Source organism: Phoxinus phoxinus (genome assembly GCF_949152265.1).
Source record: "Phoxinus phoxinus genome assembly, chromosome: 6".
Lineage (NCBI taxonomy): Eukaryota > Metazoa > Chordata > Actinopteri > Cypriniformes > Leuciscidae > Phoxinus > Phoxinus phoxinus.
Window position 1 is genome coordinate 25501825 of NC_136881.1, and position 26121 is coordinate 25527945.

General features: G+C 36.9%; 2 protein-coding genes across 10 annotated transcripts in view; both read right to left on the minus strand.

Moving 5' to 3' along the window:
* The window catches only part of gyg2 (glycogenin 2), a 12212-nt gene extending 7981 nt beyond the window's left edge, over positions 1 to 4231 (minus strand). Inside the window, exons 1-4 of the mRNA XM_079616460.1 lie at positions 4033 to 4231; positions 2944 to 3082; positions 2498 to 2672; positions 2132 to 2264 (exon numbers count right to left, since the gene is read on the minus strand). Coding sequence (XP_079472586.1) covers positions 2132 to 2264; positions 2498 to 2672; positions 2944 to 3082; positions 4033 to 4039 — 454 coding nt within the window. The 5' untranslated portion in view covers positions 4040 to 4231. The remainder of the gene's footprint in view (positions 1 to 2131; positions 2265 to 2497; positions 2673 to 2943; positions 3083 to 4032) is intronic.
* Positions 4232 to 4456: 225 nt separating this feature from the next.
* The window catches only part of cd99 (CD99 molecule), a 30273-nt gene continuing 8608 nt past the window's right edge, over positions 4457 to 26121 (minus strand). For 6 of the 9 annotated variants that reach the window (XM_079615752.1, XM_079615749.1, XM_079615753.1 and 3 more), the window contains 9 exons: positions 24708 to 24734; positions 24544 to 24576; positions 24092 to 24139; positions 21619 to 21699; positions 11266 to 11304; positions 11094 to 11117; positions 7700 to 7807; positions 5936 to 5986; positions 4457 to 5378 (listed from right to left, as the gene is read on the minus strand). In XM_079615752.1, coding sequence (XP_079471878.1) covers positions 5350 to 5378; positions 5936 to 5986; positions 7700 to 7807; positions 11094 to 11117; positions 11266 to 11304; positions 21619 to 21699; positions 24092 to 24139; positions 24544 to 24576; positions 24708 to 24734 — 440 coding nt within the window. In that variant the 3' untranslated portion in view covers positions 4457 to 5349. Of the gene's footprint in view, positions 5379 to 5935; positions 5987 to 7699; positions 7808 to 9913; positions 10477 to 11093; positions 11118 to 11265; positions 11305 to 21618; positions 21700 to 24091; positions 24140 to 24543; positions 24577 to 24707; positions 24735 to 26121 lie in introns of those variants that run through there. The other 3 variants (XM_079615751.1, XM_079615754.1, XM_079615747.1) reach the window with 3 other exon arrangements.

Sequence of the window (26121 nt, forward strand, 5' to 3'; positions counted from 1 at the left end):
TTACAAAAACTGCTTCTACGGGGCCATAACGTAAGATACAAGGTAATGGAGCCTTTTATACATTTTCGTGTTTCTTTAGAAATAAACAATGGACAAACGGTGTCTTTAAACGCCTCAGATGTAAAGTTATTCGCTGTCAAAGTGACGCCAAAATGAATGGGAGTCAATGGAATGCTAACAGCAGGTGGGGGTCCGCTAGCCAATGGCGGCGCCCAGGTCGGCTTCAATATCTTTCGGAACACTGCCCCCCTGGGTCCACGGAGGCTTCTATAGTTCCACCATCTTGCAAAACTATAATAGCAGAGAGGGACAAAAAGTACTAAGCCAACGCGTTTCCACAACGTGTTTTCGTTCAGAGCCAGCCAGTCACTGAAACCAGCAGAAACGCAGGTGCAGAGCAGTGAGAGGCGCTTAAACTGCACCGGCAAGTTTAAAAGTCTGGATTGCATTGTTATTATGGACCATACATATGCCGCGCCACAGGAGAAGAAAACATCGTCGCCAAAAAAGTCAAAAAAAGAACGTAAAAGGAAACGTGACCGTAGATTACAGAAAACAAGAGTTAATGTCGCTAATGTGGCTAATTTTATATAGCTCTGCTTTTTCAAAAACTTTTTCCCCCTTTCTGGTCAATGTATCCCTGCCTCTGCTTAATTATTTTTATCCCCAGTGGGGATAAATTTATCCTCCCCTCAAAGTGATCATAGTGCTACTACATAGTGGCGAGACTGATCACAAAACTTATCACGGATCCGTGGTTTGATTAAAGTAAATTTTATTTAAAAATGATTACTCACTCACTCTTGAGCGTCTGGCGCGAGTGATTTCAACGTTTATGCGCGTCTAGAGGTCCTGCGGCGTGGTGTTTAGTGCGGCGCGGTAGACGTGAGCCTCATTCGCGCGTCCAGTTTGCGCGAATGAGGCGAATTGCTATCACAGATAATGTCTTTTCTATCATTTCACTGTAGCTCAGCATCGCGATGTAAAGTTAACGTTATTGCATGATCACAGTTCATATGTGTGGGGAAAGATAAGCTATTAGAGTAAAAATATTGTGTTAGGCTACTTCAGTTAATAAGAAAAAAGATTTTACAATTCCTGCACATGCAGTGATGAAGTTCATGTTCTCATGATTTATTTTTATGAATAACAATGTTTATTCAGGCGCTGGAGAGCAAAATTAGTTTGAATGCAAAATACAAATTCACCACTAGATGGGAGTAATTCCTACTTATTGTCCCTTTAAGAAACATTTATTATTATCAATGTTGTAAATAGCTGTGCTGCTTAAATGTTTTGTGGAAACCATAATGATGAATATAATCTTTGATGGTATAAAGTTAATTTTTAACTGCATTTATTTAATATATACATTTTGGTAACACTTTACTTGAAGCATTATACTGCATTATAAAGGTACTCATAATATATTTTCATAAATAATTGTAAAACCAAAGTTTTAACGCATTATATTATTTGCAGATTCCTTGTTTTCCCAAATCCCATATATTATTCCCATATTCCTTAAGAACACGTGTTGGCACGTGTTTTAATGCATTATACTTTGTAAAGATGTAGCAATGAGCCATCCATTGAATTGGCTTCATCACATTCTCTCCTCTATCCACCTATAGCTGGTGTGTGGTGAGCGCACTGGCGCCGTTGTACTGTGGCTGCCGTCGCATCAACCTAGCGGATGATCCACACTGGTGGTGGTTGAGGAGAGATCCCCTGATACGATTGTAAAGTGCTTTGGGTGTACAGTACATATGAAAGCGCTATATAAATGCCTTATTCTATTCTATTCTATTCTATTCTATTCTATTCTATTCTATTCTATTCTATTCTATTCTATTCCATAATGACTAGATTAGTATTATGTATTATAAGTGTGGGTAAAATTATGAATGAGATCATATAATGCATTATAAGGTGCATTACAATAATTACTGAATTAAAAATACTTTTATAATGCAATGTGATGCTCCTGTTTTTAAAGATTAAAAATACAAATCTGAAAAAACAGCATTTGAGGCTAATTAAAGTTCCAACACGCATTGGGCACATCCGATTTAGACTGAACTTAAAAGATCTTAATGTAATATACGCTAAATATAACCGAGTGACTCACCATCAAAGCTGCCGTGTTGTGCGGCGTGTTCCAGTATTTGGGTATGGGTATTCAGGGAGGGCCTGAACACAACTGGATCAGGTGCAGCAGACAATTCTTCATATTCAAACAGCTCATCAACATTACACAGTACCTGCGGCACAGAATAACATAACCGCCTAGTTGTGGGGCCATCAAATCATAAATTATCCTCGAAGTATATACCTGCACTGTAACATATGCAGGCCGTGGCACATTGTTTTATTATTTCCATATTTTGCACATAATATAGTTGTGTATTCTGTGTGTTCCTAAAGCTTTGAACACCTTGGTGTGCTATAATGGCCATCTTTACTTTCATTTATCAGAACATAACCAATTACTCACAAGTGTGTCTGCATCCAAGAACACACACTTGCTGAACTGTGTAAGGGTCCAGCAGTGGAGTTTGGTGAAGGTGACCCCTAGTTCAGGACGTCCCAGCCAGGTGAGATGTGCCTTGTCTCTACTGTCCAACACATCTACCACGACAACTTCATCAAACACGTCATCCAGGGCCAATCTAGAAGAATGCATAAAAATCAATGAGGCAAATCCAAGATAGATGAGAAGCAACCCAAAGAAAGATTAATGTTGCACTGGGATTGAAAACTATTACAGACTTAATAGTACCATGCATGGGAAAGAATTACCCTTTTGAAAGTCATATATTATTATAAAGCTAAATGTACATAAGGAGCTTAATCACTCTTCATATCCCTCACTTTTGAAGTTTGTCAGAAAAGGATTGATGTTAGTTCAGAATTAATAGTGGAGGACAGTTGCTCACTCACCTTCCTACCCTAGAAACATTGGGGGAAACCATCACCACTAACTTCTTTGATGTTCCATGTCGGCGCAAACTTTTGCCTACCACTATACATCCCATGCAATAGGCATCTGTAGTGGCCAGGGTCACAAAGGCCTGAGCCTCTGAGCGAAAGAGACACATAAAATACCAGACAGAAATAGTAAACAAGAGGACAATAGTGCAATAAATGTGCTGTAAAAACTTTTTTTTTCGAAGTTCTAAAGTGAAGTTGTAAATAAAACAGATTTTCTGAAAGTTTTACAAGAAAATACTATTTTAGTCTTTATAGCCTACTTCAAAATTGCATGCTTAATTCAATGTGTTATTCACCATTTCTTTGTGAAATTTAGCCATTTTTGAGTGAAAAATGTTTAAAAGTCACCCAATTTTTTTCACCTTCTAGTCACATTGTAGACTAATTTTATTTGAAATGATCATGATCTTAATTTTATTTGTTTGACTTAACTTCGGAAATGCTTGACTGATATTAATGTTGTAGCCTTAATGGACCAAATATTGGTTAAGGAAAAAAAGCAGCCAACAAATGCCAAGCACACATCTGAATAGGCTAATAGTAATTTAAAAAAAAAAAAGAAAGAAGAAGAAGAAATAGTGCGTCTAAGTCGAACTTTTGACTGGCATTAATAAGGTGGGTATCAAAAAGCACACAAGGTTTCGAGTTCTCTCAATGACCCATTACATTCAAGCGCCATTGTGAACTACTGATATAGCCTACACAAGATATCACCTCAGTTGTTTTCCTGTGTCCTCCTGACTCACTGGTAGGCAAAAGGAGCAGATGGCAAAATGACACAACTATGGCATGGTCAGTGACTGAACTTGAAATGAACATGCAGGCTTGATATGCAAATAGAGCGCTTAAGTTATATTGTTGACAGCACTTTAAATAAACAATTTGCCTCAAAACCTTTAGCCTATTATATTTCTAAGTTTGCTGTATTATGTACAGTAAAATAACACCGTCCTTCCTTGTTAATAATTAAGTCAGCTCGAATACATTGTTACTCGGTCTAGACATTTGGACGTAAACATATTAGAAGGGTCAGCTTACCCGTCATTTCTCAGTCTGATTTTTTATGTCGCTCTTCGGAGTAACGGGGGGAAATCTTTACGGAACAAGTGCTATAAAGTAAATGGCAGTTTTTTTTTTAAACAAATTATGAAAAGTCGATGAAACGATAGTCGTGCAACCACAGGTCTTTCTTCAAAAAGCATGGAGCGCTGCCTTCAGTCAACGTTCACTGACAAGTGAAAAAAAGAAAAAGAAAAAGGTTTGATATAACGGGATTGCGACAGCGGTCATTCAACCCCCGCTTAGCCTACTGGAGATAGAATGAGAATCATAATATACTACCATTATCAATTATTGGGTCATCAAACTTATTACAAGATTTAAACAGTGAAAATGAAATATCGGCGCCGAATTAAAGATCAAAATAGTTACTGTATAAGAAACATCAAAATACAGAACAATGTTCTAAATCTAGGAACCAATGGCTTTATTTTGGGAAGAACAACCAAATGCATATTCAAATAGCCAAAAAAGAGCAGACAAACAATAAATCATCAAGGCTCATTATGTAGTTCATATTTCAATTAAACACATTAAATGCAAGTTGACTTGTGCGTATACAATGGCCAGTCTAAAAGTGCAGTACATCTTGCTTTATCAGTATTTACAATGGCAAAAACATAATAATGAGAAGAAAACAACTTTTTACCTTTTAATCTCAAATAATTATATTCTATTTTTAATTAATTTTAAATATAGAACATGTAAATTATAAGCGAATTGGCATTTTAAACGCATTCCATGTCAGTTTTATTTTAGTTGACAATATTCATCAGCATACATTATCATCATCATCTTGATCCATCCATCATCTGATTGTGAAAGAAGGCAGTCTATAATTCAGATTACGCATGTATTGTTAGAACAAAACAAAAACAAAAAACCTGATGCATTCATCTGTAAACAGACAGCTTGCGCTTTACAATAGCAAGTCCCTTATGCAACTTGCTGTACTTCTACAAAAATAGTAACAACTTTGTCCATTTAAAGTGCAGTCTCTTACATTGGCACTTGAAATACTAAAAGACCAATAAAAACCATAAGTGACATTACTTCTACCTCTTTCAAAGATAAACAATTAGTCAAGAAAAATGTTGAACACAGAACAAAAAATTCAGTAGGCCTACAACTTCAGAGAATCCAATAAAAAATAAAATCAACACACATTATTATTATTTTTAATTAGCCTTAAACCAGCCTTTCATATAACAGATGTTTCCCACAGGGTTAGGCTCTCCATAACTGGACATGGTAGATGTGTGCATATATTCGTTCAGTGCGCAGATCCAATTGCGGTTATGATGAACGGATCAGGTTGCTGAGAACTTTGGGGGAGAAAAGAGTAAATTGTTATCTAATTGGTGAAATTGTAAAAGCTGCATCAGAAAGCATGAAATCCATATAAAAACAAACTATTTTCTTTTAAGAAAATATGTACAAAATATTACTTTTCTGAATACTTAATTTGAACAAAACTCTATGATTAAATACTGATCACTGTATAAATAAACCACACACACAAAATAAATTAATTGATTCAGCAAAAATTGAATTAAATTGATCAAAACTGACAGTAAAAAATGTTTTGTAACAAATGACAAATAAATGCTATTCTTTTGAACTCGCTATTCAAAAAATTACCGTTTCCACAAAAAAATATTAAGCAGCACAACTGTTTCTTGTGCACCAAACCAGAATATTAGAATGTTTTCCAAATGATCATGTGATCATTTTAACTTAAAAAAACACTAATAATCTTACACTGCCATGAAAAAATGTGTGGTTGGTATCCATGTTAATTGATTGAAACAATCACAAATAACTTTGAATATGACGTGGGGTCAGAATTACATTTTCTTAAATTCGCTATATTGGCACTTACCTTGTGGATCAGACTGAGTACCACGGTTTTTGCCACTCTCTGGATCCTCCCCTATAAGAAAATGTACTTTTTAGTTTATCCCATGAAACAATTTTGGGTCGCAGTTTATAGGCATCTTTAACTACACTGAAAACAACAATAAGTAAAATGTACATAATTTTTCTTTGGCAAGTTTTTACACAAATATTTGTAAAGTAAATTTCACATATGGAATTAAGTAAACTCTACTTAAGTTAAGTGAAAGTAACAAAGGAAATAAGTAATGTTAACTTTAAAATTTGTAGAAATGAGTAGGCTAGTAGTAAAAGTTGAGTAATATCTATTTAGTTGAAGTTTCCTTTGCAATACATCTCACTCAAAAAATATAACATTTTTAAACCACACTTTAAAAGTGTATGCTTTACTTAGAAACATCAAAATAATTACACTATAGATATTCGACATATAAGGCGGCAAATATAATGCAAACACATGCAGAGACCTCAATACTTGGTAGACAATACACAATGACGGTAACATTTGATGGCTCGTTTTTGTGTTTGAATGTGTCATTGTGAGTGGAAAATTAACTCCAAATGTCACAAAATGGCAAGTTACTAATCCTAACAACAAAAGCAATGATGAAACCGTGTAAATACAGCTGTAAAAAAAGTTAAAAATCAACCTCTTAAATTATTCAAGGCCCAGTGCATGATGGGAACACCACTACAAAAGTTGAGTAATTTTACTTAATTTTATAACGTTGGTATTTACGCTTTCATTTCTACACGCTTGAATTGAGTACCACTATATAATTTACTTAGTTTTTTTCTAATTGTTGCCTGAACTAACATTTTCATGTAAAAATGAAACTGTTATTTTTTTTCTGTAGTATTTACTTCACCGCAAAATCATTTTATGTACAAACATTTAAATTAATCATTTGATACAATGCACTTATTGTGTACATACATGTTTTTACAATGTAGTACTTATATATATATATATATATATATATTAAACACCTGCATGTAATTACAGCTGTAATACATCTACAATTACTCTGTTGACCTTTCCCTTAAACCTAACCATACCACCAAACCTGTCCCTAAACTTACCCGTATCTCACCTCAGCAAAAGTTTTTTGACAAAACAACATCAATACAACTACTTTGTAATTATGTTTTGATGTAAGCGCATAGTAGCTAAAAACACCAAATATAAAGTGTGAATTAATTTGGTTTATGGTATCTTGAAATTCAGTTACTAAAGTTCTATGTTAACACCATTCACACTTGGACAAAACACTGCTACTTTGTTGTTGTTTTTGTTACAGTGTTGTCAGCCTTTTTTCATCATTCTCTCAAAAAACTCGACTCTGGTGGGACTCGAACCCACAACCTTTGAATCACTTCTCTAAGTGTAGCTTAGAAGTCCAATGCGCTATCCATTGCGCCACAGAGCCACCTGTTGAGGCCTTGAGGGCTTTTGTAATACAAGCAGAGCTGCCACGTCATGCGCCCAACCCCCACTTCCTCTACAAGAGCTGCGGTGTTAGTTGAGCTAAGGTTAACCATGTACTGTGGCTCCCGAAAGCATTTACATATAATTGTGGAACAAGTTATTAAAAGAGGTCAAATCGTTTGAGTAAAAAAAAGTATGTTTGTGAAGTTAAACAGCTTATTTGTGAAGTTTTGTTTTCCTTTTCTCTTTTGCAACACAAATCAAAACCAAGCTTGTGCTTGCATAAGGATTCAGAGTCCTGGATAAAAGTGTTGAACTCACCTCCTTGTACTTTGAAACACAGTTTCTTTTTCTGATAGGCAAAGTAACTTGAGGCGGCACCGAGCAGAGCAACACCCACAGAACTGAGGATGGCAGCCATGGCTCCGGCTGTGGGGTCAATTTAAAGGGGCAGAACACACAAGAAAAGAGAAGGACAAGGGCTGGTTTCAAATTGCTTCTGAAGTGTACAATACGTTATACATATTTTTGTAATGGCTACATCAGTTATTAGTTGGAGCTTGATGACAAAACTAAAGAGACATGGGCATTTAACAAGAGGACAAGCAAACTGTGAAGTTTTTGCCACTAGGGGGTGCAACAGGAGTTTCCTATTCTCCCCAGAACACTTGGCAAATGTTCCTGTACATATTGTTCTTCAACTTGACGTGTAAATACGCAATAACAACTAATACAGTTTACAGCACGCATTCAAAATCATCCAACTGCTAGTTATTTAACTTATTTAAGTTTATTTAACTCTATTCGGTCAGAAAGAGGTGGTTCATAACATTATTTAACGAACTACGTCTGACATTGTGCAATTTTGATCAGAAATTTAGTTGCAGGGTTTCTCTAATATCACTGTCATGATATATGGTGTAAACATGCTGGGCGTTGCCTGCATACACCCATTTTTGTGTATGCAACCATGCAGGAGTTCACCTGACTAAATAAATAGAGGTTTCCAAACTAATGTTTGAAGTGAACCTCCTAATAAATACTGTAGTTTCAGATCTAAAGCTATGCAGATTTACCTCCCTAAACTTTAGGCAGCTAGATAATATAAGAGGCAACAGCTAGCTGGCAGGCCAGTGTTCTTCACACATGCTTAATAGGCTACATTCTTACCATGCCATTGTTGGTGGGGTTTACACAGTGAGATATGGTGAATTAAAAGACCTGGTCAAAGCAATTGGGCGTGACTATATGACATAAATCAAACAGGGGGAATTCTCACATTTCACTTTATTAAAAGGAAAGTGAACACAACAAGTTGCTAAAATGCTTTAAAAAGAATCAAAGATGACAGAGAAAATAGCCACTCCTGTGGAAAAGAAACCAGACATACTTAAGAAAAGAAAAAAATGTGAGCCTGAAATACTGTTGAGAACCAATACATCCAAACGGACAATACCAATGTTAAAAGCATCTATCATGAGAAAACAACGTTGAAATATTCAATAGATTAACAGCAGTAAATGCAAACTACCATGCTCTTACAATAGAATGAATGCCTACTACGTGGTAAATAAACATTACAAAAATGTATGTTGGGGGCACGTTCAGTTCCCCAATAATAGTGAACCGTTCTTGTGTGTGTCTAAACAACTCTTAACCACTATAAATAACCTTTTGTGCAATGGAAAGTTTCTAAAGGTTCTTCATGGAACCATTGATGCCAATAAAACTAACTTTTTAAGAGTCTCTTTTTAGACGAAACATCAGTGTCTGGGGTAAAAACAAAACATCCCTATAGCGCCTTTCCTCTCTTTAGATTTAGGATGTCATAATCCCTGCATGCGCTGAAGCTTTCAGTTGTGACGCACACAAGGGCAAACATTTGCCAGTTTCAATCCTCTGGTACGTCAAGTAACCCTAAAACCAAAAGAGAACTGTGCTACAAGAAAGTAGGAATAAGATGGCTTCCATGAGCAGAGGAAAGGGAGGCAAAGTAATGGAATGCTCAACATGGCCTTGGGGTTAATTCCTTAAAACCGAGCGGAGATAAGAAACGCCTTCTCAAACCCAGGCAAAACCAGTCCCACTGCTAGATCTATTCATTGGCAAAAAAATCTGAGAATACTCCATCTACAATGTGTCAACACAACAAAAGGGATGATAAAAAAGACCAGAAGTCATTGAGGATGTCCTGAGGAAAAAGATGGACATCTATAGGAATTCACACCCCTCTTTTTGATCTAAAATAACTGTATCACTAGTGTATTCTCTTTTTCACAATGAGAATTATCATTTATTTGTACACTCTAAAAGATTCATAACAATCAACTATTAGTGGCTTCCATCAACTGATTTATTATACACTGCTGTTCAAAAGTTTAGGGTCAGACTAAGTAAGCTTTTTTGTTTTTGAGAACAAGTCTCTTATGCTCACCCAGGCTGCATTTATTTGATCAAAAAAACAGTAAAAACAATAATATTGTAATATATATATATATATATATATATATATAATATATATATATATATATATATATATATATATATATATTGCAATTTAAACTTCTATTGTAACATTTTAAAATGTAATTTATTCCTGTGATGCAAAGCTGAATGTCCAACAGCCATTACTGCAGCATATTAGGAACATTTATTAACACAGACTTGTTGACCCTTTACGTTTGAATGGTAGTGTATAGGCTTTTAATAATCCTTACCAACATAAAAATAAAACAGTCAAACCAGTCAGCAATACAATTAAATTAATTCCTTATTGCCAAATTCTCAAAACCAATATGATTAATCTTGATCAGGACCAAATATGCATCTCATCCATAAACCATGACCACCATGAGCACCAGCCTTAAAACCAAACCATGTAAACAATGTTTAAAACCATTTAACCCCAACACAAGCAAAGAAGGTTACTATACAAGACATTTAGAGCTCTGCCTTTTCCTCCGTTACATTCAGAAGTCCCCGAAACTGCTCTAGCAGGGGCTCTACTACTTGTAAAAACCCGGCAATCCAGACACTGAGGCCTTCTGGTATATTATCGCCTAGCGTCTTGATAAGCTGGAGCCACTGCTGGTTTAGATCTGCAACAACAGGCAATCGAAGCAGAGATTTAGGGCACAGCCAGTGGCAGAATGAACAGTCAAATCTATCAGTCTTCAGATACTAAAAAGCACAGCACATGATATTAACCACCCATTTACTATTCCAACAGCACAGAAGAAAACAATCACCTAGTGGAAAAACCTCAACATGTACTGCCCACAATAATTGTTCTTGTCTGTTGGACCGCCCTGTTCTTATGCAAGAACTGTGTGACAGTTAGTCATCAGACTACCACTGTTTCCATAGTCTCACACAATATTTAGGCTGAAACATTTTAGCTTTTTGTGGTCACCCATTCTTCAACAAAAAAAAACCTGAAACTGAACCAGAGGACATGCTAACTCCACTGAGAAAGACAACATTGGCAAGTAAACAAAGCTTCTGTCAGGACAAACTGCTAGAAAATAGAGCATGAAAAGGATGAAACAAAAACACCACCCAGAGGCACTCACTCATGTCAGCTTTATATTTCAGTGGACAATTTATCCTTAGGTAAACTCCAAAAAAGCCTTCATTTTGTGACCGACAGTTTTTCCAAAACAATTACTGATAGATGTAACTTAAGTACTATAAAATGAGTGAAACTAATATTTACCTTGAGGTTGTTCAGAGGCACCGCCTAATGAGAAAATGACATTCAAATTATCACCCAGCAAATGAAGACATATTTTACTATTACATATGTCAATGTTTTGTTACAGTAGATAAAAATAAACAATTATGAACCAGAGGGTAAACATTTTGCAAAAGTATAAGGAAATAAATACCGCTTTGATCATCATAGCCACGGTCTGCTCCTCCTCCCCCTTTAACCAAAACCAAAAACCAGAGTCAGATTAACTCACAGCACTGACGTACTTCACAGACAGTACTGTACATTTAGTAACACATGTTACCAAGTTTAGGTAATAGTGATTGTATTTAGCATGTATTCCAAATGGGTTAGACATAAAGCTTATATTTAAGTCACAAAAACCATATGGAAAACTATGGAAGCTCGTTTCCACCACAGAATAAAAAATAAAAAAGGTAATTGCGACTTTTTATCTCGCAATTCTGACCTTGCGTGATTATATCAGAATTGTGTGATATAAACTCGCAATTGAAAGTAATAACAGTTACAATTGAAAGTTTATATCTTGCAATTATGATTTTATAATAAGTTACATAAGTTGTTTGTGAGAAATAAACTCGCAATTCTGGATAAAAAAGTCAGTCTTTTCCTCTCAGAATTGGACTTTAGAACTCGCAATTGTGAGTTTACAGTATATCATGCAATTCTGAGAAAAGTCAGAATTGTAAGATAAAAAGTCGCAACTGCCTTTTTTATTTTGTTTTCAGTGGCAGAAACAAGCTTCCGTAGGAAACCCCATTGAATGTGGAAAAATTCCCTGGCCAATCTTTGTTGGTTCTATTTTCAAGAAAAAAAAGTATCTAAAGTAACAATGTATGAAGAACATCTTTTAAATTAAAGCTGCAAGCAGCGATGAAAGGGCCCTCGCACCCGTGCCACCGCCACCCGGTGGCTTTAGGAAGACAGAGCATGGTGGGCAATGTGCATTTCAGTAGGTAAAAATAGGAGGAGTATGTCAAAGTCAGTTACAAAAATGTCCTTGATTATGGGGATAATAGCATGCGTTATAACTCAGATAAGTGTTGCTAGCATGTTTTAGCATGTTTCTAGCATGTTTAGAACTCAATGGCATATTAAATATGTCGCTAGTAATGCATCACAGTGTAAAACGTGTCACTTCCTGTTGACAGTAGGTGGCGCTATTACTTTAACTTAAAATTGTCATGTAGATGTGTTCAGGGCAGGACTCTTATCAAACGTGTGAAGTTTGGGGCAGATTGGACATTGCCTTCTTCAGTAACACCAACTTCCTGTTTCATTGCATTAGCGTGCTTTAGCACTTAGCTAAGAATTGCTAGCATGTTTTAACATGTTTCTAACATGTATATAACTCAATGGCATATTTAATATGTTGCTAGTACTGCATCACAGTGTTAAACATGTCACTTCCTGTTGCCAGTAGGTGGCGCTATTACTATAACTGAAAAGTGTCATGTAGATGTGTTCAGGACAGGACTCTTATCAAACGTGTAAAGTTTGGGAAAGACTGGACATTGCCTTCTTTAGTAACAACAACTTCCTCTTTCATTGCATTAGCATGCTTTAGCACTTAGCTAAGAATTGCTAGCATGTTTTAACAGGTTTCTAACATGTTTATAACTCAATGGCATATTTAATATGTTGCTAGTACAGCATCACAGTGTTAAACATGTCATTTCCTGTTGCCAGTAGGCGGCGCTATTACTATAACTGAAAAGTGTCATGTAGATGTGTTCAGGACAGGACTCTTATCAAACGTGTAAAGTTTGGGAAAGATTGGACATTGCCTTCTTTAGTAACAACAACTTCCTCTTTCATTGCATTAGCATGCTTTAGCACTTAGCTAAGAATTGCTAACATGTTTTAACAGGTTTCTAACATGTTTATAACTCAATGGCATATTTAATATGTTGCTAGTACAGCATCACAGTGTTAAACATGTCATTTCCTGTTGCCAGTAGGCGGCGCTATTACTATAACTGAAAAGTGTCATGTAGATGTGTTCAGGACAGGACTCTTATCAAACGTGTAAAGTTTGGGAAAGATTGGACATTGCCTTCTTTAGTAACAACAACTTCCTCTTTCATTGCATTAGCATGCTTTAGCACTTAGCTAAGAATTGCTAGCATGTTTTAACAGGTTTCTAACATGTTTATAACTCAATGGCATATTTAATATGTTGCTAGTACAGCATCACAGTGTTAAACATGTCATTTCCTGTTGCCAGTAGGCGGCGCTATTACTATAACTGAATATTCTCATGTAAATGTGTTAAACATGAGAATATTCAACCGTGTGAAGTTTGGGGCAGATTAAACATCCAATGCCTGAGTTACAGCAAATTCCTATTTAATTGCATTAATAGCATGATTTAGCACCTAGCTAATGTTTGCTAGCATGTTTTAGCATGTTTCTAGTATGTTGTTAACATGTTTAACACTTGCTGGCACTTTTTTGTATGTTATTAGGAGTCCAAAACAGTGTTAAACATGTCACTTCCTGTTGCCAGCAGGTGGCGCTATGACTGTAACTGAATTTGAGCATGGTCATGTGTTCAGGACAGAACGCTTATCAAACGTGTGAAGTTTGGGGCAGATTGGACATTCAATGCCTGAGTTACAGCAAATTTCTATTTAATTGCAGTAATAGCATGCTTTAGCACTTAGCTAATGTTTGCTAGCATGTTTTAGCATGTTTCTAGTATGTTGTTAACATGTTAAGCACTTGCTGGCAATTTTTTATATGTTATTAGGAGTCCAAAACAGTGTTAAACATGTCACTTCCTGTTGCCAGCAGGTGGCGCTATGACTGTAACTGAATTTGAGCATGGTCATGTGTTCAGGACAGAACGCTTATCAAACGTGTGAAGTTTGGGGCAGATTGGACATTGTTAGGGCCCGAGCACCGATGGTGCGAGGACACTATTGGAATTGCTCTGTTTATTATTATTATTATTATTAGGGCCCGAGCACCGATGGTGCGAGGACACTATTGGAATTGCTCTGTTTATTATTATTATTATTATTATTATTATTATTATTATTATTATTATTTTCCGCATTTGATCGCATTTTTGAGGGCCTAAACATGCACGAAAACTCACGAAAATTTGCACACGCGTCAGAACTGGCGAAAATTGACATCTGATATGCGTTTCAGAATTGGGCGGGGTAAAATGGCTCGATAGCGCCACCTATAAAGGTTCAACGGAGTGCGCCTCCCGCTACGTTTCACGTACGTGTACGAAATTCGGTACATACATGTAATGACCCAATACCTACAAAAAAGTCTCTTGGAGCATAGCCTTAAACACAACAGGAAGTCAGCCATTTTGAACTTCCTCTCTGATTTTTGTGCAGTTTTTGGCATTTTCAGGCCTCGTACTTTAACGAACTCCTCCTACAGTTTTAATCTGATCATCTTCAAATTTGGTGAGTGTAATCTTAAGGCCTTTGCGACGTTAAATTGCGAAGATCTAGAGTTTTCGTCGAAGGGCGTGTCCTCGGCGGCCTGACAAATTTTGATGTTTCGCCATGAAACAGGAAGTTGCTGTAACTAAGGCAAACAATGTCCAATCTGCCCCAAACTTCACACGTTTGATAAGCGTTCTGTCCTGAACACATGACCATGCTCAAATTCAGTTACAGTCATAGCGCCACCTGCTGGCAACAGGAAGTGACATGTTTAACACCGTTTTGGACTCCTAATTAACATATACAAAATTGCCAGCAAGTGCTAAACATGTTAACACCATACTAGAAACATGCTAAAACATGCTAGCAAACATTAGCTAAGTGCTAAAGCATGCTATTACTGCAATTAAATAGGAATTTGCTGTAACTCAGGCATTGAATGCCCAATCTGCCCCAAACTTCACACGTTTGATAAGAGTTCTGTCCTGAACACATTTACATGAGAATATTCAGTTATAGTAATAGCGCCACCTATTGGCAACAGGAAGTGACATGTTTAACACTGTGATGCTGTACTAGCAACATATTAAATAAACCATTGAGTTATAAACATGTTAGAAACATGTTCAAACATGCTAGCAATTCTTAGCTAAGTGCTAAAGCATGCTAATGCAATGAAACAGGAAGTTGTTGTTACTCAAGTAGGCAATGTCCAATCTGCCCCAAACTTCACAGGTTTGATAAGAGTCCTGCCCTGAACACATCTACATGAGAATAATCAGTTAGAGTAATAGCGCCACCTGCTGGCAACAGGAAGTGTCATGTTTAACACCATTTTGGACTCCTAATAACATATAAAAAATTGCCAGCAAGTGCTGAACATGTTAACAACACACGGGAACCATGCTAAAACATGCTAACAAACATTAGCTAAGTGCTAAAGCATGCTATTCCTGCAATTAAATAGGAATTTGCTGTCAGGCATTGAATGTTCAATTTGCCCCAATTTCACACGTTTGATAAGAGTTCTGCCCTGAACACATCTACATGACACTTTTCAGTTATAGTAATAGCGCCACCTACTGGCAACAGGAAGTGACATGATTAACACTGTGATGCAGTACTAGCAACATATTAAATATGCCATTGAGTAATAAACATGTTAGAAACCTGTTAAAACATGCTAGCAATTCTTAGCTAAGTGCTAAAGCATGCTAATGCAATGAAACGGGAAGTTATTGTTACTGAAGAAGACAATGTCCAATCTGCCCCAAACTTCACATGTTTGATAAGAGTCCTGCCCTGAACACATCTACATGACAATTTTAAGTTAAAGTAATAGTGCCACCTACTGTCGACAGGAAGTGACACGTTTTAAACTGTGATGCATTGCTAGCGACATATTTAATATGCCATTGAGTTCTAAACATGCTAGAAACATGCTAAAACATGCTAGCAACACTTATCTGAGTGATAACGCATGCTATTATACCCATGATAAAGGACATTTTTGTAACTGACTTTGACATACTACTCCTATTTTTACCTACTTAAATGCACATTGCCCACCGTGCTCTGTCTTCCTAAAGCCACCGGGTGGCGGTGGCACGGGTGCGAGGGCCCTTTCATCGCTGCTTGCAGCTTTAATTATTATTATTAGGGCCCGAGCACCGATGGTGCGAGGACACTATTGGAATTGCTCTGTTTATTATTATTATTATTATTATTATTATTATTTTCCGCATTTAATCGCATTTTTGAGGGCCTAAACATGCACGAAAACTCACGAAAATTTGCACACGCATCAGAACTGGCGAAAATTGACATCTGATATGCGTTTCAGAATTGGGCGGGGTAAAATGGCTCGATAGCGCCACCTATAAAGGTTCAACGGAGTGCGCCTCCCGCTACGTTTCACGTACGTGTACGAAATTCGGTACATACATGTAATGACCCAATACCTACAAAAAAGTCTCTTGGAGCATAGCCTTAAACACAACAGGAAGTCAGCCATTTTGAACTTCCTCTCTGATTTTTGTGCAGTTTTTGCCATTTTCAGGCCTCGTACTTTAACGAACTCCTCCTACAGTTTTAATCTGATCATCTTGAAATTTGGTGAGTGTAATCTTAAGGCCTTTGCGACGTTAAATTGCGAAGATCTAGAGTTTTCGTCGAAGGGCGTGTCCTCGGCGGCCTGACAAATTTTGATGTTTCGCCATGAAACAGGAAGTTGCTGTAACTCAGGCAAACAATGTCCAATCTGCCCCAAACTTCACACGTTTGATAAGCGTTCTGTCCTGAACACATGACCATGCTCAAATTCAGTTACAGTCATAGCGCCACCTGCTGGCAACAGGAAGTGACATGTTTAACACTGTTTTGGACTCCTAATAACATATACAAAATTGCCAGCAAGTGCTAAACATGTTAACAACATACTAGAAACATGCTAAAACATGCTAGCAAACATTAGCTAAGTGCTAAAGCATGCTATTACTGCAATTAAATAGGAATTTGCTGTAACTCAGGCATTGAATGCCCAATCTGCCCCAAACTTCACACGTTTGATAAGAGTTCTGGTCTGAACACATTTACATGAGAATATTCAGTTATAGTAATAGCGCCACCTATTGGCAACAGGAAGTGACATGTTTAACACTGTCATGCTGTACTAGCAACATATTAAATAAACCATTGAGTTATAAACATGTTAGAAACCTGTTAAAACATGCTAGCAATTCTTAGCTAAGTGCTAAAGCATGCTAATGCAATGAAACAGGAAGTTGTTGTTACTCAAGTAGGCAATGTCCAATCTGCCCCAAACTTCACAGGTTTGATAAGAGTTCTGTCCTGAACACATTTACATGAGAATAATCAGTTAGAGTAATAGCGCCACCTGCTGGCAACAGGAAGTGACATGTTTAACACCATTTTGGACTCCTAATAACATATAAAAAATTGCCAGCAAGTGCTAAACATGTTAACAACATACGGGAAACATGCTAACAAACATTAGCTGAGTGCTAAAGCATGCTATTACTGCAATTAAATTGGAATTTGCTGTAACTCAGGCATTGAATGTTCAATTTGCCCCAATTTCACACGTTTGATTAGAGTTCTGGTCTGAACACATTTACATGAGAGTATTCAGTTATAGTAATAGCGCCACTTACTGGCAACAGGAAGTGACATGTTGAACACTGTGATGTTGTACTAGCAACATATTAAATAAACCATTGAGTTATAAACATGTTAGAAACATGTTAAAACATGCTAGCAATTCTTAGCTAAGTGCTAAAGCATGCTAATGCAATGAAACAGGAAGTTGTTGTTACTCAAGAAGGCAATGTCCAATCTGCCCCAAACTTCACACGTTTGATAAGAGTCCTGCCCTGAACACATCTACATGACACTTTTCAGTTATAGTAATAGCGCCACCTACTGGCAACAGGAAGTGACATGGTTAACACTGTGATGCAGTACTAGCAACATATTAAATATGCCATTGAGTAATAAACATGTTAGAAACCTGTTAAAACATGCTAGCAATTCTTAGCTAAGTGCTAAAGCATGCTAATGCAATGAAAGAGGAAGTTGTTGTTACTCAAGAAGGCAATGTCCAATCTGCCCCAAACTTTACACGTTTGATAAGAGTCCTGCCCTGAACACATCTACATGACACTTTTCAGTTATAGTAATAGCGCCACCTACTGGCAACAGGAAGTGACAAGTTTAACACTGCGATGCATTACTAGCAACATATTAAATATGCCATTGAGTTATATACATGTTAGAAACATGTTAAAACATGCTAGCAATTCTTAGCTAAGTGCTAAAGCACGCTAATGCAATGAAACGGGAAGTTGTTGTTACTGAAGAAGGCAATGTCAAATCTGCCCCAAACTTCACACGTTTGATAAGAGTCCTGCCCTGAACACATCTACATGACAATTTTAAGTTAAAGTAATAGCGCCACCTACTGTCGACAGGAAGTGACACGTTTTAAACTGTGATGCATTGCTAGCGACATATTTAATATGCCATTGAGTTCTAAACATGCTAGAAACATGCTAAAACATGCTAGCAACACTTATCTGAGTGATAACGCATGCTATTATCCCCATAATAAAGGACATTTTTGTAACTGACTTTGACATACTCCTATATTTACCTACTTAAATGCACAATGCCCACCGTGCTCTGTCTTCCTAAATCCACCGGGTGGCGGTGGCACGGGTGCGAGGGCCCTTTCATCGCTGCTTGCAGCTTTAATTATTATTATTATTATTATTTTCCGCATTTGATCGCATTTTTGAGGGCCTAAACATGCACGAAAACTCACGAAAATTTGCACACGCGTCAGAACTGGCGAAAATTGACATCTGATATGCGTTTCAGAATTGGGCGGGGTAAAATGGCTCGATAGCGCCACCTATAAAGGTTCAACGGAGTGCGCCTCCCGCTACGTTTCACGTACGTGTACGAAATTCGGTACATACATGTAATGACCCAATACCTACAAAAAAGTCTCTTGGAGCATAGCCTTAAACACAACAGGAAGTCAGCCATTTTGAACTTCCTCTCTGATTTTTGTGCAGTTTTTGGCATTTTCAGGCCTCGTACTTTAACAAACTCCTCCTACAGTTTTAATCTGATCATCTTCAAATTTGGTGAGTGTAATCTTAAGGCCTTTGCGACGTTAAATTGCGAAGATCTAGAGTTTTCGTCGAAGGGCGTGTCCTCGGCGGCCTGACAAATTTTGATGTTTCGCCATGAAACAGGAAGTTGCTGTAACTCAGGCAAACAATGTCCAATCTGCCCCAAACTTCACACGTTTGATAAGCGTTCTGTCCTGAACACATGACCATGCTCAAATTCAGTTACAGTCATAGCGCCACCTGCTGGCAACAGGAAGTGACATGTTTAACACTGTTTTGGACTCCTAATTAACATATACAAAATTGCCAGCAAGTGCTAAACATGTTAACACCATACTAGAAACATGCTAAAACATGCTAGCAAACATTAGCTAAGTGCTAAAGCATGCTATTACTGCAATTAAATAGGAATTTGCTGTAACTCAGGCATTGAATGCCCAATCTGCCCCAAACTTCACACGTTTGATAAGAGTTCTGTCCTGAACACATTTACATGAGAATATTCAGTTATAGTAATAGCGCCACCTATTGGCAACAGGAAGTGACATGTTTAACACTGTGATGCTGTACTAGCAACATATTAAATAAACCATTGAGTTATAAACATGTTAGAAACATGTTAAAACATGCTAGCAATTCTTAGCTAAGTGCTAAAGCATGCTAATGCAATGAAACAGGAAGTTGTTGTTACTCAAGTAGGCAATGTCCAATCTGCCCCAAACTTCACAGGTTTGATAAGAGTCCTGCCCTGAACACATCTACATGAGAATAATCAGTTAGAGTAATAGCGCCACCTGCTGGCAACAGGAAGTGTCATGTTTAACACCATTTTGGACTCCTAATAACATATAAAAAATTGCCAGCAAGTGCTGAACATGTTAACAACACACGGGAACCATGCTAAAACATGCTAACAGACATTAGCTAAGTGCTAAAGCATGCTATTCCTGCAATTAAATAGGAATTTGCTGTCAGGCATTGAATGTTCAATTTGCCCCAATTTCACACGTTTGATAAGAGTTCTGCCCTGAACACATCTACATGACACTTTTCAGTTATAGTAATAGCGCCACCTACTGGCAACAGGAAGTGACATGGTTAACACTGTGATGCAGTACTAGCAACATATTAAATATGCCATTGAGTAATAAACATGTTAGAAACCTGTTAAAACATGCTAGCAATTCTTAGCTAAGTGCTAAAGCATGCTAATGCAATGAAACGGGAAGTTATTGTTACTGAAGAAGACAATGTCCAATCTGCCCCAAACTTCCCATGTTTGATAAGAGTCCTGCCCTGAACACATCTACATGACAATTTTAAGTTAAAGTAATAGCGCCACCTACTGTCGACAGGAAGTGACACGTTTTAAACTGTGATGCATTGCTAGCGACATATTTAATATGCCATTGAGTTCTAAACATGCTAGAAACATGCTAAAACATGCTAGCAACACTTATCTGAGTGATAACGCATGCTATTATACCCATGATAAAGGACATTTTTGTAACTGACTTTGACATACTACTCCTATTTTTACCTACTTAAATGCACATTGCCCACCGTGCTCTGTCTTCCTAAACCCACCGGGTGGCGGTGGCACGGGTGCGAGGGCCCTTTCATCGCTGCTTGCAGCTTTAATTTGCCTGAGTTACAGCAACTTCCTGTTTCATGGCGAAACATCAAAATTTGTCAGGCCGCCGAGGACACGCCCTTCGACGAAAACTCTAGATCTTCGCAATTTAATGTCGCAAAGGCCTTAAGATAGCACTCACCAAATTTGAAGATGATCAGATTAAAACTGTAGGAGGAGTTCGTTAAAGTACGAGGCCTGAAAATGGCAAAAACTGCACAAAAATCAGAGAGGAAGTTCAAAATGGCTGACTTCCTGTTGTGTTTAAGGCTATGCTCCAAGAGACTTTTTTGTAGGTATTGGGTCATTACATGTATGTACCGAATTTCGTACACATACGTGAAACGTAGCGGGAGGCGCACTCCGTTGAACCTTTATAGGTGGCGCTATCGAGCCATTTTACCCCGCCCAATTCTGAAACGCATATCAGATGTCAATTTTCGGCAGTTCTGACGCGTGTGCAAATTTTCGTGAGTTTTCGTGCATGTTTAGGCCCTCAAAAATGCGATTAAATGCGGAAAATAATAATAAACAGAGCAATTCCAATAGTGTCCTCGCACCATCGGTGCTCGGGCCCTAATTAATGTTTTTTATTTAGAAAACGACTGCAAGTAGATATGGTTATATTATGTTTAATGGAAGATTTTTCATACAGTTGAATTGGGTGACATCTGTCTAAAATTTACCTCTGGATTTTATATTTTGCTGTGAACAGAGATGCAAACTTCAAAATCGAAGACAACTTAGTACTAAATCAAGCTGAAAAACTGATAAAAAAAGATGATGTAAAACTTGACACAAACCTCCACCTCTGCCTTTATCGGGCTTGTATCCACCATCATCAAGCACACCAACAAGGTCTTGGTCATCTAAAGTTCCACCACCTAAATGAAAAAAGAATGCAAGATTTCACAAGAATAGAAGTTTAATGCACAAATCTGACTAGGTACAGCAATCTTTCAGTTCCTCAGACTTTTTAAAGTGTTGATTTACTTAAATTAAATGTAATGAGGTTTTGGAATAAAGACTGCTATCTAGAATATAGAGAATTTAATCAAATATTCCATTCATGTATTTTCCTTTAAAAAAAAACACATATATTATCATCAACTTACATAAGCAATTTTGCCCCTGATGGACTGAATTTAAAAAAAATCTGCACATAAATAATCTATAATTGCAATTAAAGTCAAAATTTAAATTTGTGGCTTTTTGTAATAATGTTATCTAGTGTTTTTCTAAATGATGACAAAATTCTAATTTAGAAGATATGCATTTAAAATTCACATTTTATTATTTTTTCGATAAATAAAAAAAAAAAGTATGACATAATTCTGCCCTTCAGCTTCTCACCAGATTATCCATCCAATCCGATTGGTCACTTGTGAACACATTTACTAATTCTTATATAGTAATAATATGTATATAGAATAGGAAGCGATTCACACCTCAAGGAATACTGTGCTCATCAAGCCACGTCACGGGAACTTTAAAGGGACACTAAGTATCTTTTTAGGTATTTTATTATCTAAAAACAATATTTTTATTCATAAATATGTCCTCAATGGTGTACAAATACATCGGCCAATTATCTGACTTATCCTTATAAATGAAGAATTTATTGTCTTTATATACATGGGACGGGTAGGTCCACGGAGGCTTCCATGTAGTTCCGCCATCTTGCAAAACTATAATAGCAGAGAGGGACAAAAAGTAGTAAGCCAACGCATTTCCACAACGCGTTTTCTTTCAGAGCCAGCCGAAACCAGCAGAAACGCAGGTGCAGAGCAGTGAGAGGCGCTTGAAACTGCACCGGCAAGTTTAAAAGTCTGGATTGCATTGTTATTATGGACCATATATATGCCAAGCCACAGGAGAAGAAAACATCGTCGCCAAAAAAGTCAAAAATAGAACGTAAAAGGAAACGTGACCGTAGATTACAGAAAACAAGAGTTAATGTAGCTAATGTGGCTAATTGTATACAGCTCTCCTTTTTCAAAAACAATCCATTAGCTCAAGTTGTGAATATTTTGCGTGGGATTTCCCCCTTTCTAGTCAATGTATCCCTGCCTCTGCTTAATTATTTGTATCCCCAGTGGGGATAAATTTATCCTCCCCTCAAAGTGATCATAGTGCTACTACATAGTGGCGAGACGGATCACAAAACTTATCACGGATCCGTGGTTTGATTAAAGTCAATTTTATTTTAAAATGATTACTCACTCACTCTTGAGCGTCTGGCGCGAGTGATTTCAATGTAAAGACGCGTTTATGCGCTTCTAGAGGTCCTAGACGCGAGCCTGATTCTACTCCAGTTTGCTCGAATGAGGCGAATTGCTATCACAGATAATGTCTTTTCTATCATTTCACTGTAGCTCAGCATCGTGATGTAAAGTTAACGTTATTGCATGATCACAGTTCATATGTGTGGGGAAAGATAAGCTATTAGAGTAAAAATATTGCGTTAGGCTACTTCAGTTAATAAGAAAAAAGATTTTTCTTTTTTAGTAAATTACTGCAATTTTATTTATTTATTTTATTAAATTCCTGCAAATGCAGTGATGAAGTTCATGTTCTCATGATTTATTTTTATGAATAACAATGTTTCAAAACACCCCCCCCCCCTCGTTTGTTTGTTTGTTGTCATGTTGCAGTTTGTTTGAAATAACACACCTGTTCACCTGAAGGAAAACTCGACGAAGTGCTATTATAAGACATCCTGTCAAAGCTTTTTGGTACATACCGCCTACCGTAGACGCAACGCGCATTTGAAAAAGCGAGGCGCTGGAGAGCAAAATTAGTTTGAATGCAAAATACAAATTCACCACTAGATGGGAGTAATTCCTACATAATGTCCCTTTAATATACAAGATTTAAGCATGTTCCCTGGCTGAGTAAGATGTTTTATTTTTTACTAATGCCATGCATTATAATTTTTTTTTACATTATTTAATATACAGCACTCCAGTTTTATCTCTCTTAAACAGTCAAATAGAACCCAAAGAATTACACTATTACCGGCTTTTTTGAGACATAAGGGTGGTGCAAGACCCTAACAGATCAAACATGGGTAGAACTTTATTTTTACTCCTGTTTTGCATGTACATAACTATGCACTTATTATAGCAATTACAAAACTAGGTACTAACCCTGAACCTATCCCTAACCCTAACCCATGTAGTTCCCTTATGTTACCACCAGTACTTTCTTGGGTAACACTGTAAGTACACATACTGTAAAATAATGTGTAACCCAAACATGTTGGCAGAAACATACCAGTTCCTGTTTCTTTGGGTGGGACATCAGGTTTTTTGGGATCAAGATCTGTAGAAATAGAAAATGTATCTATGTTTATTAATACAAAAGACGATATTTTGAAGATTAAAAAAAAAAAAAACTATGGCATGATGTTACTCATTTAATAGCACCTTCAAACCAATCAGAACAGAAACAAACTATTAGCAATTGTAATAGTCATGAATAGCAGAAAAGGAGCTAGTAAGTTGTAGCTTTACATTAATATTTAATCACATAAATGCCCAACATTTATTTTTTGGGGGATAGCTCACACAAAATCGAAACAAACAATCATGCATACTCTCATGTCATCCTAGACCGATATGCACTTATTTTTTCCGTGGAACACAAAATAACATACTTGTTTGGTACAAAAAAAACAACAACCAGAAACTACAATGTTCTCAAGACAAAGCAACATAAATTTTTACCTGGATTTAATGCATCAAACAGATCAAATCCATCTGAAAATGAAATCATCATGTTGATTTGTTTGCATTGCATTAGTAAGTTGATTACTGTACATAAATAACAGATTTAAAAACATAAACTACAATGACGCGTGTGTGTGTGTGTGTGTACATGTATATTTTACCTCCAGAATCAGCTGGTTTCTTTTTATCTGCAAATACAATAAAAAGGAACTACACATTAAATTGTATTAACGCACTCATTTACATTAAACTAAATGCACAATGGGTCAGTTAAACTTCATAAACTGTTAACACTTTATTTTACAGTGTCCTTGTTATAAATTCTACATGTACTTACTACAGGATTGGGGTTAGGAATAGGGCTTGGTTTAGGGTAAGTTGCATATAATTATGCATAATTTATTGTTATTACTACAGTAACAACATGTAACGTGTAACAAGGACACTGTAAAATAAAGTGTTACCCATGGCCATAACCCAAACTCTAATCCTAACCCTATTGTAAGTACATGTTATTCATTAATATTAAATGTATAATTATACTGTAACAACGAGACCTCAGAGGAACTCAACCTTTTTAACTTCAAAGCTCCACAACAATATTTGAAGACCCCCACCACCACTCACAATTTCTACCCAACAAAATATTTTAGATCTTGGTTGTAAAGGGATCCACTGGCGGCAAGTTGTAGAGAGAAACCAAGTGCAGTTTATTACAAAGAAGATCAAACATGAAACAAAAACATGGCGTGGCATGGAACAACTCAAAATCAAGACATGGACATAAACGTAGACAGTGGACTACAGGAAACAATACTTGACAAAGACACATGGCAAACATGAGGGCTTACATACACAGACTAATTACTAAACAAGGGACACCTGTGAACAATGATCAGACAATTAACCAATGACAAGACACATGGCAGGATCACATGACAAACAGGGAATCACGTGACAAGACACAGAAACATGACAGTGGGTGCGTCCCAATTCGCATACTATCCGTCCTAAATATTATTTGAAAATAGAATTAGTACGTCCCAAATCGTAGTATGTTGAAATGAGTGTTCCAAAGATACCTGGATGGTCTACTATTTCCGAAGTGCAGATCGATGCGCACTCTAATGGCTAATATTGCCCACAACCCATCGCACGTTGGACGACGATTCGGTTAGAACTACAAACAAACTAAAACTCAAAAAAACTACAGACATGGAGGTGCGAGTCCGGCGGTTATGTAGAAAGGTTTAGATAAAGGGGTTTGAGTGATTAATTATCATTATCTAACCTGACGAAAATGTATTATTCAATGTTGTCTACATTACAGGTATATTGCATCTGCAGCAGCATTGTGAACTTTTGTAAAGATATGTTTAGCCATTAACTTTTAAATGCATCATTACATTCAAATTGCAAACACATGAGGAGAGTCTCCGCATGAAAGACCCGAGACTGGCAGATGAACGTGCTACTACATTTCTCTCTGAAACGGTAGAAAATTAAATTAGAATGAATGGAGGATTTGAACTCAGACAAGATGATTGACAGGGCAGTTTACGGTGACAGGATGCA